This window comes from Lycorma delicatula, chromosome 8 (assembly GCF_047948215.1).
Source record: "Lycorma delicatula isolate Av1 chromosome 8, ASM4794821v1, whole genome shotgun sequence".
Classification (NCBI taxonomy): domain Eukaryota; kingdom Metazoa; phylum Arthropoda; class Insecta; order Hemiptera; family Fulgoridae; genus Lycorma; species Lycorma delicatula.
This window is the reverse complement of record NC_134462.1, coordinates 43,355,968-43,376,811: the sequence shown is the minus strand read 5'-3', so window position 1 is coordinate 43,376,811 and position 20,844 is coordinate 43,355,968. Positions and strand designations below refer to the sequence as shown.

The following is a 20,844-nucleotide window of genomic DNA, read 5'->3' as shown; positions in this document are numbered from 1 at the left end:
TAAGGAGCCAGGCATCTTTTTATTTTTTTTTAAGTATATTTTGTAAATTAATCTCTATGTCTGTTACAAATGTTTAATTACAATGTATTGCCATCTCTGAAGCATGAAGTTGCAGTGTTATTAAGGTGTATAAATAGAATCCCAGACCCGAATAGTATAACACTGGATCGTTATTAATCACACATCTATGATCGTCTTTGTCATTATAGTTTTTAAATGTCTATTAAATTGGGACATCTTTGGATGATAAATATAATAAAGTGAAATTTTAGGAATAAAAAAGTTTTTCCGAACTGTAATATATATATATATATTAATGTTCAGTTGTTCTATTTTATATTCACTACTTTTTTATTTTCGTTTTATGAAGACAGGAAAAGTATAAATAATGTGAAAGTAGATTTTGACTTATTAAAAACATACGAAAGGGTGAAACTGACAAGCTGTATTCACACTTGTGTGTTTTTATGTCTTAGGCGTATATACGCAGTGAATTTTGTATTGAACAGCTGCAGTAAATCGTTTAAAGAGGTACTGTTAATACTTAGATGCATTGTAGGTAATTAATTTTATGTTATTTCTATTATATTAGAAATAAATGATTTGTGTTTACGTTACCTAAAATTAAAGTTATTTAAGATATAATAATTACGTATATTATTCAAAACAAACTGTGATACATATTTATTAACAAACCACGCCTACTTAGGATGTCTCATTTCCAATGGATTTAATCACAAATATTTTTTTATTATTAAACAGAAGCTAATGAATATATTTTTTTTAATTGCAGTTATATAAACTATAATTAGATTTAATGAGAACTGTTGTTAGATTATTTTTTCTGAATACATAAATATTCAGAAATTTTTTTTATCAACAAACCGCGCCTACCTGACATCTCGGAATTATATGGATTCAACCTGGTTAATCAGTAGAGTATTTTTATCATAACTGAAGCCACTTGCAATATTTTCATTCATTTTAATTAAATTTGGGGGAAAAAAGAAACTAGGTTTAATTAATTTTTTCATAAATATTCAGAATAACATTTATCAATATACTTTACCTTTTCTTTTTCCTGTTTAGCCTCCGGTAATTTCTGTTCAGATAATACTTCAGAGTATTAATGAGGATGATATATATGAGTGTAAATGAAGTGTTGTCTTGTACAGTCTTAGTTCGACCATTCCTGAGATGTGTGGTTAATTGAAACCCAACCACCAAAAAACACCGGTATTCACGATCTAGTATACTTTTACCTGTTTATCACGAATCCAACTTAAATGGAATGAAATTCGTTTCAGTTAAATTAAATTAATTAATCGAAATATCTTTTTTTGTTTTTTTAAGTAAATTTAGTTTTTTTCTGGCGATAAATTTCTTTTTTTTTCAGTATTTAACACGTTGAGAGGTTATTATACTGATTAAATTATTGTTTAAATTATTTTTTTTTTAATTGTGAGAAATTATTGTGAGTTTTTTTATACTGTTTTTTTGAGTGTTGGGTAAATTATATTTAAACATTTATGCTAAATTTTCGATTTAAAGGTTTTCTAATTTTTTTTAATTATTTTTATTTTTTCAGAAACACCGGCTTTTTAACAATGTTCGTCGACAGTCAACATCAGTTCAAAAGAAATTTATTGAATCATCAGAGGAATTACATATAATGATCCCTGTTTCACAGGAAAAACCAGCAGACCGTCCTGAATCACGTATTGAAGGTGAAATTTGTCTTTTAACCGATAGTCCTTATCGGATATTAAGGGTAAGTTAAATTAAAATGTAATGATATTTTTCTTGTTTTATTGTTGTTCTATTTATCAAATTTTTATTTTCTGTTATATCCTTATTGATATTTCTTTATCAAGAAAAGATTTTTCCCAACGTGTTTTATCAAATCCCTATTGCATTGTCAAATGCATGAATTTATTTTTAATAATTTAACCGTAGTATATTATCAAAAATGTTACTTCTGCAAAATATTGAAATGTGGAATTTTTTCAGAGTTAATCAAGTATTGTTTTTATTACGGACATTTATTTTAAAACTTTTATGTAGACAAAATTCGAACTACACAATTAAATTGAGCTTGTCTTTCGTCGTTACTTCATTTAAAAGTTACTTTGTTTACTTTATAATTTTTTTTTTTTTTTTTGAAGGTAGAAAACTTCGAAATGTTATTTCATTGTTTTTCAAGTAATCAATTGTTTAAATCAGATTTCAGGCTAATAGAAATCTGTTGGAAAATCTAAATTCTAATACACATTTTGTATTTAATTTAGTTAAAATGTTATTCATTATTTATAATTCTAGAAAACAGTTTTAATCGGTTTTCTCTAAATTATAATTATCTCATTATATTTTTTTATCAAATAAACTTATTCAATTATAAAACTAATATAAATTTCAGATGGAATTTTGTTTCTAATATATTTTCTCATGTGTATTTTAATTTTTGACTTTCTGTATTTGCTTGGAGATTTAATTTAGCGGTTTTAACTCTAGCCTTATTTAACACGTTGCTATATTAAAAATTCCGTTTTAGTTTGTGAGTTTTATAACTCAATTGCAAGCAATTGAGGGAGGGTTTTATTCAGTTATAAACCTTAATTTTAATAATTAATTTATTAAGATAGTTTAAAATGATCAAATTCCAAGAATTTCGTAGCAAAAATTCATAACCGAGAACTTCCTTTCAAGTTTGTATTACACATAACGAATTAGACTTCAAGAAATACTGTATTAAAAACTCGTAATGGAATTTATACACTTATCTTTGTAATATCAGGTCTAAGTCTAAAATAAAATAAATAAATATATATATACAAGGAGTAATAAGAACTTTCTAGAGTGCATGAATTCCTCAGACAGCAGACAGTCAGAGCTGCCAGTTTTGTGTAAAACACTGTCTGTATGCTTGGCTAACTAAACTTACCGGACTGGTCTAATGGTGAACGCGTCTTCCCAAATCAGCTGATTTGGAAGTCGAGAGTTCCAGCGTTCAAGTTCTAGTATTGGCAGTTACTTTTATACTGATTTGAATACTAGATCGTGGATACCGGTGTTCTTTGATGGTTGTGTTTCAATTAACCATACATCTCAGGAATGGTCGAACTGAGACTGTACAAGTCTACATTTCATTTATACTCATACATATCATCCTCATTCATCCTCTGAAGTAATATCTGAACGATATTTCCTGGAGGCTAAACAGAAAAAAGAAAAAAGACTTGGCTAACTAAAAGTATATACTTTTTATCCATGTTTTAAAGCCACCTTAAGATATGAAAAAACGATATTTTTTATTGATTTATTTGACCGTGAGTTTTTATATATTTTAATATTTTTAAGAATTATACTTTTTACAGTTGTAAGTTAAAAATATAAAGATTATTTCATTGCAGTACTAAAATATTTATTTAATATTTGTGTAGGTCATAGACTAAACTAACGAGCGGATTCCATGAATAATACATTTATTTTGTTGTGCTCATGATACGTTTGTATTTTAATTTAATAAACTTAAAAAAACGTTTAATGTAACCTTTGTTAATTTTATGATTTTTTTAATTTGATACAAAGCGGGATCTTTTTTTGTTTGACTATGTCAGTAGGAATGTGGTTGTATGTTTCTGTGTGCCTGTAATTCCTGAATGGTTGTACTAATTTTCATCAAATAAATATTTAAATATTCTCAATCTTTTAGTAATATGTTCAGATTCATGTGTTTTCTTCATACTCTTGATAAATGTAAACATCCTGTCATTTTCTTATTTTTTTAGTAATGAAACAGCTGAGGTTAATTATTATTATTATTATTAAGCAATTAATAACTTATGACTTCACTTTCCTTTAAACGATGAACTAAAAAGCATTTCTAATTTTATATCTGTTCTAGCTATAACATATATTTTGTATTAACTAAAGTATGAAACTATTATGATTTAATGTATCAATTAATTAATTCAACGTAAATTAAAAGTAAATAAAGGAAGTGTACATATTTCCATATCCATATTTTATGAATCCGGCAATTACTTAGTGTATGGTATTACTACAACCAACGTATTACACCGCGGCAGGAATGGCTTTATATTATTTTGGTCCTCCGTTATTAGTATAATATTATTAATATTCTCAGTCTTTTAATAAGTGTGAACAAGACGATTTGGAAAAACTGAAAATATCGGACGGTAAATACAATTTTTTTTTTTTTTTTTACAAACCAAAAAACTAAAACTGTCCGAAACTCATTAAAATGGGATAATTGTAGAGAGGATTTCAAATATACATATATATAACCGTAGTCCTTGTAAAGTTGTTTTCGTATGTATTTGAATGCTAGAAGTGGATACTGTTGTTCTTTGATGGTTGGATTTCAATCAAACATACGTCTCAGAATTGGTCGGCATGAGTTTGTTGCAAACTACACGTTTATGGGACGTTTCACTTACAAATATGATCCTGATGAGTCGCTAATGATTTTAATTGTTGATGCGACTATAAATAAAATATTTTTTTATAAGTGAATAACTTAATGCTACTAATTTAATTTGTAAACGGCAAATAATTTACAAATTTTATTTAAAATATAAAATTTTACCTAATAACTTAATTTTATTGGATTATTTTTATTTTAAAATTTCGTTGAATATAAGGGCCGGGCCGAGAAAATTTTATAATTCTTTTCCGGTTTTTTATTAATCTTTTTATACTTCAGTATTTCGCTTAATTTTCATTGTTATTTTGTAAAAGTAATCTTAGAACACTTTTGTTAGTTATGTCTTGTTTACTTTTCACTTTTTTTTATAAAATAACGGTTCTTAAAATATGTTCTATAAGAAAACGATTGTTTAAATTGAGTTCTTATAATGGAATTTTACTTCGTAGAATTATTGTAGTAAGTTTTTATTAGAGATTGTATTTCTTCATTCTCTTAAAATAACTCGTTTAATTTTCTTACTTTTGACTTAGTTAATTTTAAAAATTCTACTTTAACTTCCTTATCATTTATTTAAGCTATCTTCAATCTAGATTTTCCATTTCCTTAATTTTATTTTACCATAATATTTCACAAAATACAAATAATTTTAAACATTTATTTTCAAGTTTCCTTCAGCTTATTTGTCCAATTTTTTTACAAGGTTTATACTCAAAATTTGTTTTATACAAAAATATTCCTTATTTATACATTCTCGGTTGCTCTTCTTAATCTTACCCTTAAAAATAATCTTATAAATGCGGGAATAAAAAAATTTCTTACTGTATTTTGCTCTTTTATCTTAGAAATATTTGTAGTCATTTATATAAAGTTTTAAAATTTACAAATTTTATTCTTTTATTAATTTTCTTTGTGTTAAGTAATTTATAATAAATATAATTGCAATCAGAATATTGTGTAACTAAGTCGTTAATCTTTAAAATCTTTTGATCGTATATGAAATAATAACGTATCAATAGGTCGGGAAAGTTATGTACGGTTGGGTTTGTTTTAATTACGAAATCTTTATGACTATTATTATTAAAATTCTGCTCTTTTAAAGAAAAATATTAACATTAATATCGCTAACACCTTTTTTCTGGTATATTTTATTTTGTATTTTTTTGGTTGGCAAAAATATTATTCTTGTGTGGGTAAGATTTTCTGAAATGATACATAATCGTATTTAACGAGTTAAGTTAAAAAAAAAAACTTGTTTTATTTTCTTGTTGTTTTTTTTTTTTTTTTTTTTGTTTGCATTAATAGACATGTACAAATTTTTAATTAACCTATACTCTGGTAATAAAGAAAAAAATATTACTTTTATAATATTCTATTCTAATTCATTTATGCAAGCTTTGAAAATTTTAATTTTTTTGTTTAAATAATGCTTTTTTTGTGTTTTGATTAATATTAATTTTACTACTTTTAAATGAGTTGAAATTAAGTTACAGACTTTTCCGTTGTAATTTTATTGTACTACTAAATAAAAAAGGCACTTTTTTCTTATATTTCTGGTCACAGACAGAAAGTGGTCATTTCGTAATGAATTTTTGTATTATTGTATGACAAAATTATTATTTGTATTTTTAACATCCTTTTATATCATAAATAGTCGGAGAGCTGGGTTCGATTTTTCCACCAATCGTGTAAATGGAGAAATTATATTAGAAATTTTGAGGGGGTACCGAGAAATCCCAACGGTTAGACACGTAACTGGGGCCAAGGGCTCCTGGGAAGAAGTATAGTTTCAAAAAATGAGCTTTTTCCGTATATCTCGAGAAATATGCTCGGTTACAAATTTTATTTTCCTGTTTAACCTTCATAATTTTTACCTTTAACACTTTTTTTTTTAAACAATAGTTTTTGCCAAAAAAAATGAGAAAAACTCATAAAAAATAGTCGTTTTTTGCCGTTAATTAAAAAAAAAACTAATTTTTTTAAAACTTTTCATTGGAAATGTCTGCTTATTTGTGTGGAGGTTCTACATGGTTACTTGATACAAAATCCTGAAGGACAGACACGTAAATGGAATGCAAGGGCCATCTTTTTTTTATTTTTAGCCTCCGAACCTTCAGAAGATGAATGGGAATGATACTCATTTGCATGAATGCAAATGAATTGTAGTCTTGTACAGTCTCAGGTCGACCATTCATGACATGTGTGGTTAATTGAAACCCAACCTCCAAAGAAACACCGGTATCCAGAATCTAGTATTCAGATCCCTGATAAAACTGCCTTTATTAGGGTTTGAACCTTAGAACTCTCGACTTCGAAATCAGCAGATTTGCGATGACGAGTTCACCACTAGACCAACCTAGTGGGTTACCAAGGGCCCCCGGGCAGCGGTAAAGTTGCAAAAAAAATATATAGTTTTTCCTTATATCTCGAGAAATATGTGTCGGATGAAAAAGTTTTAGAACAAAGTTTTTCCAAGCTCTATAATGTTTTTCTTTTATTACATTTAAAGTACACTAATTAGAAAAATTATTATCTAGAGCATTAACTAATAGATCTCATTAAACATTCTCCTTAAACCAATATTAATAAATCAATGTGCAAAGTCAATTAGAGTTTTTATATTACGATCATTGGCAATTTATTTATTAAAAAGATATGAAAATATAATGTTTCATTTGATTTTTTACTTTTCTCTCGAAATTGTTGTTAATTAACTAAGATCTGACGATATGAACATAGCAACGATGATTAGCGTTATAAATTGAATTTAAAAAATTTATGTATCGGTTCATAATTAAGCATTAAAAATTAAGATGATTTTCATCATACAAATTTCATCTTCACCATCGACAAATTTTCATCATACTGTAAACGTGTAAATAACAAAACTTCAAAATAATGTAATAATATTGTTGTAATGTATGAATTAGTAATTAATAATTATTGTAAATGAAGTTCAATTTGATTTCCTGAGTTTATTTCACCAAAAGTATTTTTTTTTAATCATAATTGATATTATGAATTTTGTTAAGCAATTTATTTTAATATTTAAGGAAGTTGTCTTGTATGATTGACTTTACTTGTAAATGTGTTACTTGAACTAAGTTTCTTTGTCATTAAGGTAAAGAACCTTTTATGCTTTTTCTCAATTTATGCAAAAATTATTCATTTCGCAAAAAATTGTTAAAGGAAAAGATCTTAGAGTTTAGAAAGGAAAACAAAATTTGTTATTCGACGCATATTTCTCGAGATATACGGAAAAAAACTTATTCTTTGAAACTTTACCGCTGTCCAGGGGCCGTTGTTCCCCTGTGAAGAGGTAAAGTTATTTCCAATATAATTTGTCCATCTAAACGACTGGTGAAAAAATCGTACCGAGCTCTAGGTTAAACAAGTTATTTCAGTAGCTACATTTTAGTTTACATTTTTATTTAATTGTTATTATAGTTGTGTTTTTTAAGTTTTACGGTAGATGTTCAAATTTTTGAGAACTTTTGTCTTACAATGATTTTTATCTGTAATCTGCAACATCTTACTTGTAGTATATTTTATTTTGTATTCATATTGTAATAGATGTTTATTTTGTATAAACGTGAGCTAAACCTTCTTTATTCAAGAAAAATTCGAATGCAGTAATATGAAGTACATAAACGGAAGCGAAAAGTGGACAGGATCTAAACGTGATAGGATTAAATTACAGTTTTTTGTAATTGGATTTCTGTTTTAAAGGTTGAACGCGATCGGTATTTTAAGGAATGAATAAATTCGAGAAATGTATTATGCATTGAAAAATTGTAATAGGAAGTAGATCTGATAATCGGTATACTGATTAAAATGAATAAAAAATTATAGATAATAACAATTTTAGAGGAAATTAACAGTAAGAGTATCACAAGTACTATGACGTCAGTTCTAAAGAAAGGCGAAGAAAAAGGCCAAATAACTAATAGTTTCTCTTAATTGTCGAATTTCAGAAGTTTTACATAAACAAACGGTTGTTTAAATCGGAGACAAATTAAAACACGGGTAATGTTTGACTATATAAGTATAAATATAACTTGTTTAATTGAATTCGTCAAAATATATACAAATTGCGTTTTTCTTAAATTTTCTTTGATAAAGATTTTTGAAAATAAAATTTAAAAAATCCCTTTCAGCACGCCGGAAAGCGGAGGTAGATTTCACCAGTGCTAAGTAGGAGATAAAAAGATTTCCAACTTAAAATTGAGAAAAACTTAAATTTACTCAATACGACAGTGGTTTCATGTGAAAAAACATTTCACATGTTTAGCATACGACAAGCCCTATCTTTTTATAATTCCAGCAATACTTTGGTCATCTCTTGCCTTAAGGGTTGGTCATATTAAAAATTTTTTCAGACATAAGTTTTAGGTAATGTTTAAAGAATTAACGACCACTTTAAACCGATTTGATACTGTGCCTATTGAGGGAGGTATTTTTTTTTTTCGAAATCACATTTTTCCACCCCTTGGGCCAATGGTTGGTGATATCAAAAAACTTTAGTTAGATAGGTTTTAAGCCCTTATCTAAAAAATAATAGGAACTTTAAACGAATTCGATATTTTATTAATAAGAAAATTATAGCGATATTTTATTTTTTCGAAAAAGCGTTCCCATTTCTACCACCATGGTCTGATTTTGCCCATTAACGAATTCGACCGAAATTTTGGGTCGTTATATTTTATGTATCAATTTGAAAGTAATTTGTGCAAAATTACGGCAGTTATCGTGTTCACTTTCTTGTGAACACGATATATATATATATATATATTATATTTATATAAAAACTTTTGAACTGACGGTGGTTTTGGGCTCTGGGGGATGTGAAACATGAAGATATGTCGAAATTTTCCGGAAGTCGAATCATGTGGTACCCGTTACAATAGGTAGCTTTCTTTTGAAATCTACCTAAAATGAGACTTTTTATGATAGGGATTAAATTACCATTATAAAACAAATTTATACACATCAAAATATGTATCTGAGGGTTTGGTTGTGAAGGACCAGGAAATGCTAATCAAGCCAAGGGAGCCTGATCAGTATTCATCTTAAATATTACTGTATTCCATTTGTAGTGCCGGTCTTGCAAAATTTTTAAAAATATTTTAATTTTCTAGGAACCATTAACTGAGGCATCGTCTAAATTATACTGTTTATTTATATACGTTTATTTATTTACACTGTCTATATTATACATTTTATATTAATACTGTTTCAGCTTCAAACATTCTTAACATTTATTTATTCTTATTTGTCGTATTATAAAGAAGGCATACTAACAGATCAACGAGGCTAGTGTATTACATTTGAGATGAACAGTTAATTCATCAAGAAATTTAACGCAAAAGATATTTTATTATGATTTTAATCCCATACGATATAAAAATTATGCAAACCATTTAGCGTAATTTACCTGAATTAATTCAGTTGACCGATCAGTAGTAACATCTCAACAAGAAAGCTAATCTGATTATTAGAAGTTGTAGTATAAGTTAACTATAATCTTCTAACCGTAAAATCTAGCTAAATCTAGTAACAACTTTTCGACTGGATTAATGTGATATTACTTTATCAGTTTAGCAACGATGTAATTAATTAATAAATAATTTTAATTAACGATATATTAATGGGTTATTTTTGCATCAGGTAACCATAGTGGTTGGTCTATTAAAATTTCCCTGAGATTTTTGGTAGTCTATGGAAAAAGTGTACGGCCCGTGGAATTGTATGAGCGCGCGCGCACGCATTTTCTTTTTATGAATAATAAAATACTATATTATATAAACACTGGATAAACTTTTAAAATTGTCTCATGGACAGTTTTTAGATAATTTTAAGAAATTAATTTTCAAGTATTTTTGTTTAAAACATGATTTAATAATGCTAACTTATTGATTAGTGTACAGAATTTCAGTTTTAATCTAAAATTCATTAATTTTGTTACAAAGAAGAATTTTGCTTCTTATTGAATAGCTTCCTTTGTTTTATAAGTAATAAAACCTCTTTTTAATCAATTATAAAATAATCTAAAAATTGCCTTTTTCAATTAAACTTATGATATAATTCTTTATTGTTTTTAATTATAAATTAATTAATTAAATTCTTTATTCTTTAATTAATTAAATGCTTTAATTCTTTATTGTTTTAAACGTATAAGAAAATAATTTTTCATTGGAAATATATGCTTTGATGTACTTTAATTACTTGTATTATGAAAATGGATGAAAATTTTAACTTTCTCCTCTTCTTTCATTTTAATTATTATTAATGAATTTCCTTTCTTAAATTTTCATCGAACAACTAGAGAGCCATAAATTGTATTTATATCTTACTAAAATTATATTTACCTTATATGATAATTTTGCTTGGTAATAAATATTAAAAAATATATTTTAAAAAATAAATATAATTATTCCTGGAAAAAAAACACTTTTTTTTATAAATATTTTAAAAGATTACATCGTAAATATAGAATTAATTAAGTAAATAATTGTTTTTAGGTAGGTTTCATAACAAAGCTACCTACTGTAATGAGTAGCTGATTCGACTTCCGGCAAAATTTCCACATATCTTCGCGTTTCACATCCCCCAGACCCTAAAACCAACGTCAGTTCAAGTTTATTTACACATTTTATATAAATATATATTTCACTTTCTTGTGAACACGATAACTGCCGTAATTTTGCGCCGATCACTTTCAAATTGATACATAAAATATAACAACCCAAAATCTCGGTCAAGTTCGTTAATGGGCAAAATCGGCCCATGGGGGTAGAAATGGGAGGGCTATTTTGAAAAAACAAAATATTGCTATAATTTTCTTATTAAGTAAAATATCGAATTCGTCTTAAGTTCCTACTATTGTTTGGATAAGGGTCTAAAGCTTATCTAACTAAAGTTTTTTGATATCACCAACCATTGGCTCAAGGGGTGGAAAAACGGAGTTTCGAAGACAAAAACATTCATACCTCCCTTAATAGGCACAGTATCGAATCGGTTTAAAGTGATCGTTAGTTATCTAAATATTACCTAAAACTAATGTCTGACACAATTTTTAATATGACCAACCCTTACGGCAAGGGATGACCAAATGTTGCTGTAATTGTTAGAAAATCGGGCCTGTCGTATGCTAAACATATAAAACTTTTTTTTCACATGGAACCATTATCATATTGAGTAAATTTGAAGTTTTTCTTAACTTTAAGGTAGAAATATTTTTTATCCCCTACTTAGCACCGGTTAAATCTATCTTCGCCTTCCAGCGAGCCGAAAGGGATTTTTTTAATCTGTTATGCTAATCAATGTAATGCATATATATATATATATATATATATATATATATATATATATATATATATATGTATATATTTGTTAAATGCATTCAATAAGGAGTGTATTGTGTATATTGTTAGGTGTGTATTACATTCAATAAGGTAACAAAACCAAAATTGAATGGAGTGCAGGAGTTTTTAATAACACTAATTTAAAGATGGCCTGAGTTTTTTAAGGAATTATATTGCTTATAATATGATATTTCCCTAATATCCAATTTTCTTTATTTCTAGCCTCTGGAATATCCTTTTTCAATCTCCAACATAATTGGCAAGCTAATTCGGACTCTGTTTTCCCTGGTAGTGTGTTTCCATTACTGATAATCATCGCTTAAATCACGAAATTAGATGAAAAAAATGTAAATGTAAATGCAGAATATGTATTTTCAGAGACATATTACATCACTTTTTTATATTTTTCATGAAGTTCACTCATCATTTCTTCTTTTTGCCTTCTTTTTGCCAGATAATGATTTGACAATATTTTTATATGATACATGCTCCTTCATGGGTATCAGATTCATTCAAACTCCTCTCAAAATCCTTTCATTATTCATAATAAATATTATGTACGTGTGATCCAACAAATATTCCTACTTCGATTTTTCCCTGAGCTTGGTAAACTTGCACTTAAGTTACAAAAAATCCTGGCATTATTATTTATTGCTTTGACAAAATATTTCATCAAACCAAGTTTTTAATGGAGTATATACAGTCTTGGAGTATACACAGTATAATGGAATATACACAGTCTTTGGATACACAAGGGCTTAACAAATAATATTTTTCTGCCCAGCACTGAGTTCTTTTCTCTTCGGAGAATCTTATTTAATGCAGTGGTTTTTCCTGTTTCTAATGTCCACTCTCATGAGAAACAACAGGACTTCGTAAACCCGAGCTGCGTTCTAATAAAATGGCTATTACCTTTAGATCTTCACATCCACATATTTGCTAAGAATATTTTTCAGATAGTATCAACGTCATATTGTCTCCTTAATTTGTACAGCATAAGTAAGAGGAATTGATAGTTTCTCATTTCATTAATGGACGGCGGCTTTCAAGCTCGATTCCGTCCCTCCCGCCATTCCGTTGGATTGTGATGATGTCCTAGTAAATTAAATGAAGAATATACATCATTGTAGAACACTGTATTATCTAGTAAGAAGGATAGGTGCCGAAATTCTTGCTGCTTAACACGGAAACAAAGTTTTTTATTCCATTTTCGAGAAGTTCCAGACTTTTTAACTTAAAGATAGTAATTTTGACTGAATTTTTGATAAATTAATTTTATGAACAGAACATTAAGTTCTGCTTGCGGAATTGTGTGGAGTTCAGTGCTCTTATCTTGGAAAATTCGTTTCTTTTCTCGTTCATTTCTTTCTAAATCACCGTAGCCTTCTTCATCGTAAACATTTTCTTTTAAACTTCATGTTTCTAGGGGAATTGATATAGGTAACTCTTCATTGTGTCGATTAAGTCTTACGGCTGAACGGAGAATAAAATATGCAATATTTTCTTGAACTTATTTATGATGTCACAAAAATAACTCTCTGTCGAAATCTTCTTAGGCTCTTACCACATCATAGGAACAGCAAAAGGCATATGTCGTGGCTTTCTACTTAGCCAGCTGCTTAATAAAGTTACATAAGAATTATAGCAGTTAGAGGATTCAAAGACCCATATTGAATTGATCCCTTGTTTTACCTCAAAACGGAATTAATATGATTTTTTAACCGAAGGAGCAATAGTTTTTCTTTAAGATTTAAATGTTAATTCCCCACACAGAACAAAGATTATTGCACTTACCTGGCATTTTTAGGTAAATTACTAACAATACGCAAAAAATAGTATTTATGAAACGCGAGAAAAACATACACGTTTATAGCAGAAAATGTAAAAAAAAAGATCAAATTTTCGGTGGTGTTCGCATAAGGGTGAAACAGATTTTTTTATCTGGATTAGTCCACATTAAAAATAATGACTTAAATGATTATATCAATAACGTTAATTAAGGGTATTAATTAAAACATATTACTGTGATAAATTTATTTTTCGTAGAAGGATAGTAAACAGTTAGTATCAATGTCATTATACTATATAATACTACATTAATCACACTGATCGCTCCTCTAAATTATCTCATTCTGAGCCACATAATAAATACGGTTCATTTATAAATATCGTTAAACAATCATAGTTCATTATTAATATAAACATTGACTCGCAATAAATCTTTAGTCTTAATAGAGAAAATAAATAATTATAATAATTTTAATTTTTTACTAGTGACAATTACAAAAATCAATGAAACCGTTAGGACAAAATTTTGAGGTATACATTTGGGTACAGCTTCAAAATTATCTAAAATTTAAGAATAATATCAAAAGTTATTACATATCTGCGTGATTTTAGTAACCAAAGTTGTTACATATCTGTGTAACAAATTTCCAGCAAGTACCTGCACATCCTTTATAGCTGCCTGGATGTATAGATTAATGGCCGATCCTAATTAAAGGGTAGTTCCTTCCAGCAATGCGATTAGATTCCTCCCTTAAGCAAATTATTGATGCCAGTTGAACAATGTAACTACATCAAGGAACTCCCACACTGTCCCCGACAGTGCGGCTCACGCCATACTGACTCGCTGCTTATGAGTGGCCAATTTTCCCCTTGACCTCTAAGTTCCAGGTAGGCCCGAGCTCTAGCCTCCCCAAAAGCGGGGCAGTTACACATCACATATACATTCGACTGAACCTCCCCGCAGATACACAGGTCATCAGTTGCCAGGCGGAAGCTGAACAGAGATTGTTTCAAATTTACGTGGTTACAACTTTATGTGGAGGTTACAACTGTTTGAAAATTTGTCTACGCCCTTACTTCTTCTTACACGTAGAAATCTTTAAATTTTGACTGTCTATCCATCCCTCTGCAGCTGACAAGGCTGCTTGCGCTCTTTCTTTTAGCTGCGATCGTGAATTACCACGAACTAATAGGAGATAGTAATCGGTGAAAGCCTGGGCCGTAACTCAGTAATCCGTCAAAAACCAGGTTTCACAGCAGAGGACCGAGAACGGATCCTGCGGGCTTCCCCTGGTCACGGACTTTTCCACAACTAGGCGCGCATCATTAAACAGAGCCGTGCAGTTAGAAAAATAGTCACGCACAACGGCTTCTAGGGCTTCGGAAACATTGCGGCATTCCAACTCATAGAGGACAGAACTAACCCAATGGTATTTTCGCGTTCCTTGATGAAGGCAACTGCATTGAGAATGCGAGTCATCATGTGTACTAATTTCTGTTTGTATACCTCGCATTTCATCCATCCCCATAAATGGTAATCAAGGAAGTAAGGTCCGGTAATAAAGGTGGCCAACTTGCCGGCCCTCTACGTTCAATTCAAGTTGGCCACCAAGTTGGCCAAGTTGGTCCGGCAAGTTGGCCACCTTTATTACCGGACCTTACTTCCTTGATTTTTACAAGTAAATTATTCATTTAAGTATTTTCTTACTTCATTCATAAAATGCGTTGGTGGTGCACCAAGTTTATAGTACACTTCAATTAGTTTAGCAAATGGGAAATTTTCAAGCACTGTAAGAAATTCTTTGTTTAAAAATTCCAGATACTTTCTCCTTGTGACATGTTGTTCTAATAATTGGTTGTCATTCATGTCACATCAAACGGTCACTGAAAATCGTTACTGGAAATTTTATTCAACTACAGCATGTAAGTTTTATAGAGATCACCGATGGGAATTCCGTGTGTTGTTTATGCCATTACGAGTAAAAGTAGCTTTGTGCGAAAATAGTATGAACGGAATTAATTGATAATTATTCTGACATTAGTCTGACATGGTTACCAAGCTGGAGGTGTAGAACTTTCTGAACATGATAAAGACGCAACATTACATGTGAGCATGTAATGTTCTTCTTACTGTACTTAGTGGAATGTTGAGTCGTGTACGAGTACAAATCCTTCGCGTGATCGATGTAGGACTAAGCTGTACCACCTGAAGAATGTTTCCCTTTTATCACTCTGTACCGGTTGACGTTAAGATGAAATATGAGTGCTGCGAAGTGAACCCTTCTCACGAAGATTATTAAAAATTCTACAAAATACTTTACGGTTTGGAACTACTCGTCCAAGATAACTAGTCGATATTATTCCACCGTGTTGTATTAGCAATTGTATTGTGTTAGCAATCTTTACATCTACAAACTTTTCTATCTTTTTTGTAAGATTTTAACTTTTATGTGTTGTTTCCGTTTTTCTGCAAAACTAAATATCTTTTCTACTATCGTACACATATTTTATTGTACCGATGAAAATCTGTACCTATTAAACAAGATCTCCTGATGGATCCATAATACGCTCAGCCAAAACTATTGAAAATAAATCGATGAAAATTTGATACTTATTCTTCTTATAGTAAAAGTGCACACTAAGAAAATATTTTTGAAATTCCAAGTTTAAAGGGCTAAAATGGATTTTTGCATTTTTTTAACCCTGCTACTTTTTTTAATTTCTCGGTAACAGATGAAAATATCAACTTGATTTTTGGTATGTGTAATCTTTATGCGAGTACATCAAAAATATTTTTTTTGAAATTCCGAGTTTAAAGGGTTAAGTAAATTTGCCAAATCATTGTGAACCAAGTTATCGTCTGTATTCATTTCAGAAAGCTAGCGTCTAATTATTTCCTGCAGTCTTTCACAGATATATTCTATCGCTTTTCGTTTGCAGTTTAATCGTATGAGATCAGACTAAATTTATTTGTCTAACTTATTTTTATGGACAAGAACATCATTGTTATTAACGGTTCCTTTACGGTTACTTCAGTGGGGCACAACTATCCCTGACTGTGCACCTCTAGAAAATATTTCCGTCGCATATACTCTTATTGTATATGCGACACGAATGGCTGCACCTGCCTCCGGTTACTTAAAAACATAAAATAAAATTAAAAAAATAAATGAGAAACGAAGTACGATCACCTCCTAATGCTGTTTGTCGGGTAACGCTAAGAACTGGGAAAAATACATTTTTACCCGTACGAAGGACGGGTAACAAGCTATAACTACTATTTTTAAGATAGAGACCGACTCTTTTGAAAAATAGTCTTCAGATCGATGAAAGTTTCTGGTCCTGTACTGACCAAACGTTTTCTCTGAAGAAATTAGAATACACTAATAATTTTTATTAACTAAACAGGCTTTAAGTTTATCATTATTATTCTCACAAACGTGAATTTAATGAACACAGTGAGGTCCAGGGGGCAGAGCTCCCTGGCTAACGGGAAGATTTTAACTTACAAAAAGGTAGAAAATTTTAGGCAATGTAAACAATGTAAACAGTGAAACGAGCTCGGCTAGTAATGTACACACTCTTTGTTCACATTTAAAACTATAGAAATTCTAATGATTTTGAATATAGTTTTCTATTAGACCGTAATTAATTTAAAAAATTATACTGCAGAAAAATATTATTAAGATGTAATAGTTTTCTTCCAAAAAAAATCTCTGTTAAAAAAATACGTTTATTTGTTTTTGAACTAGTTACAAACCGTTGCGAAATAATCACTTGTATCATAGGAATTGCAGATAGACCTTTACATTTGCTTGTGACAAGCAAGGTATAATCAATCAATTTAAAATATTCTACGTTAAACAGTATAACGGGATTTATAAGAAAATGTGATTTAGAAATGTGTGCGTACTTTTATTTTCGTTTTAAATATTAGCTTATCAAATATAATTTATTGTGAAAAGTCGACAAATCAGAATAAACAATTGGGATGAGTTTTCTCTCGATGTGATCAATAGGTTTATCATCATCGAGGTCAAAGTGCTCAGAATTCAATTTTGAAAAGAGCATTTTAAACATTTCTTCTTATTTACTCTTTTGATCAGGATTTTTAAAGTGGTGTATAAAGTACATCATCTCATCCATTGTTCAAAAAAAAAAAGGTCTATTACTTGATCATTTTATGCGATGAATTTTATTTGTAAAGAAAACGATTCTAAAAGGATTTTGAATTCAATCAGGATAAAACATATTTTCTAACAACAAAACTGACATTTTTTTTTATTAATAAACTTGGAATACATTTAAAATGAAATTTTATTAAAATCTGCTATTGAAACAAATCAAATAATCATTCCCTGTTAATTTAAAAACTAATAATTGGTTAGATTGAATGCATATCCAAAATTACATACCATCTTTACTAGTCCATGCTGATCTCTACGCTCAAGCTTTTCTCACAGTTTTGTTGAGATACGAGGATTATATTTAACTTTTTTATTTATTTTTTAATACTTTCCATTATATTGAACATTCTGTTAAAAATTAAACAGAATCATAAAACCATTAAAATTACCGTGAAGCTGAAATTAAATAGGTGTTAACATTTTTTAATTAAAAACTCTTTCTTAAATATAATAAAATCACTTTCAACGTACATCGAAAAAAATACGCTCATCTATTAGTATGAAACCAACGGAATTTTTCATCCTACACAAGGCAGGTTTTCATTCGATGTTTTACAAATGAAACCGGGTGTCGCTTGGTCAGCAGGCTTATCGAAGTGAACTGAATTTGATTAAAGATAAAACTGAACTCAGTGGTTTAATAGAAAGACCAGTGTCAGCATAAAGAAAATAATCGACAAAAATTGGGTAAAAACACCCAAACAACCATATTTCAGAACATTAGATAAGAAGAATTGGAGAAATCATAGTCAAACATTCCATAGTACTCTCTGTATAGAAATAAGGTAAACGAGTTATTTTTAAACTACAACATAACAATAACTACATCTAGGAAATTGTCGTCTGTCCTCAAAAACCCTAAAGATAAAATTAATCCGTCGAATGGAGGGCATCTGTAAATTTATATATAAACACAATAACTGCCACTTATAATACGTATGATAATTTTTAAAAATTAAAAGAAAAAATATATATATACGCGTTTATATATTAAATCTAAAATAAAAGTATATTTACCTTATTCTAAATATAGAAGATCTGAGTAATCGGTTGTAGCTCAGATTTGCTTAGAAACTGGTCATAAAATGAAAAACACGGGTTATAAATATCGATATAATAAATATGGATATATCGTTGGATAACTTACTTCGTTAATAGTGTTGCAAAAATTCATCGTTAGCAACGTAGTGGTGGACTAATTACTTAACAGCCTATTTGAATTTTAAATTTATTAAAAATCTATTTGTGAAATTTTTCCAACTTAGGAACATTAAACTCTTACCTTCGTCCTTAAATTTTATTCATGAGAGGGGATATTTCTTTGATTGTTTAAGATTCATGCTATTTTTATCTTTCTTAGGGTAGGTTTTGTCTCTCCAGCCTGTGTAAATTTATATATTAAGTCTTGAAGGACAATCTGAATTAAATATTTAAATACTATAAATGGTTTTAAGCTAAATTCTTTCCGTTGATATTATTGAGACAATGACAACTTGTATTTTATACATTATTCTAAAAAGGTTGCAAAAATACTCGTTTATAGTATTTTCTTACTTTCTATTTATTTGTAAAATAATACATTATTATTTTTATAATTTATTTTTTACTTTTATAGCATAGTTCTAAAGCTATGCTGCAAAGAAAGTTTGGTAATCAGTAGAAAATGGGATTTGGGAATTTTTGCATTTCTCGGCGTTTCGTGACCCAGGAAACCAAAAAACAAAAATGTGGGGAGTAATGTATATACGAATGTGCGTTTTGCGTATTTGAAGCTCAATAAATTTTAACTGGGTAGACCAATTTTGATCAAATTTGGCAGAGTCTCTATGTGGGGCAATTTATTGGTAAAAGTTTGGGGTCAATATCTCCAGGGGATGGGATAGATAGTTTCTTTTTTTTTTCTTTTTTTACCCTACTCTCCCCGAGACCGGATATCCATTTAAGTATACTCAGTCGGGGAGAGTGTCCTTTTACTCTAAGGGACCGTCCCCCGCCCACCGGTTGTACACCCGGGACGGCAGGTTAGCTCCCCCGGTCTCGGATCTTTAATTTTATTTTATTCGCCTGCCTCTAATCATCTGCCTCGGAGACGGGGTATGGCTACGCCACCTCCCATCCCCTCAGCAGGGAACCGGGTCTCTGTCATTATGCCTTTGCCTCTAATCAGCGGCACCGACCCCACTAAGCGCCGAGGCACCCGCAGGAGCGGCACCGCCAACCGGGACTCGGTCTTTTATTTGTCCCACACTCCCCAGAGTTCCCCCCCCCCTTCTCAGGAACCCGCACACCACGGCGTACGGGCCCTCCACGGAGGGACTGTCCTCCCTACCCTAATTTCGCAAACCCCTTCTTCTGTCCTCTTCTTCCTTGGTGCGTAAGATTTCCCCGGCAAACCTACGGAACCAATCCCAGTTATCGTCACTATAGACCATCCAATTTAAGAGGTTTTCAGGTGTAAGTCCGTTGTCCGAAATTTCTCTTCTATTTGGAGCCCATCTTGGGCATACAAACACAGTGTGTTCCGCATCATCACTCTCTGGGCAGTACACACAGTTTATACAGTACATACAGTACACACAGTACAGATAGTTTCTTTGGGATCAATTTTCTCAAACTTTTGGAAACATAACTCCCCTTTATATTATTCCCAGTATATGCGTACTCGCATATCTTATTATTTAAAAACGCATTTTCCCTCAAATTCTTCCCTTCCCAAAAATTGAAAAAGCTATCTTTTTATTTATTGTATATATTTTAACAGATTTTTTTAAATTTCTTCCTAGGCATAGTAGTAGTGCAAACGACCCAAAAAAAATACTTAGGGGATAATATTAGGGGAAGGGGAGCCGATCAAACTTTAAAGATATCGATTTTTGGAATTATTTAAAACTTTTTTTGATTTATTTAACCTTTTAATAATAATATTACAATAAAATTTCATCATAATTCTCCCCCAAAAAAAATCTCAGGTAACTTTTAATTTGTTGTACATTTTTTAGTGGATTTTTGCTTATTTCTTCCATTTAACATAGTAAACGTAGCCAAATCTAAAATTTTC

The 20,844-nt window shown here is 29.8% G+C and overlaps 1 protein-coding gene across 1 annotated transcript in view; it reads left to right on the top strand.

Moving 5' to 3' along the window:
* TrpA1 (Transient receptor potential cation channel A1) overlaps positions 1-20,844 on the top strand; it is a 202,612-nt gene that overhangs the window by 20,999 nt on the left and 160,769 nt on the right. The window contains exon 2 of the mRNA XM_075372580.1: positions 1,589-1,771. Within this exon, the coding sequence (XP_075228695.1) occupies positions 1,589-1,771 (183 nt within the window). The remainder of the gene's footprint in view (positions 1-1,588; positions 1,772-20,844) is intronic.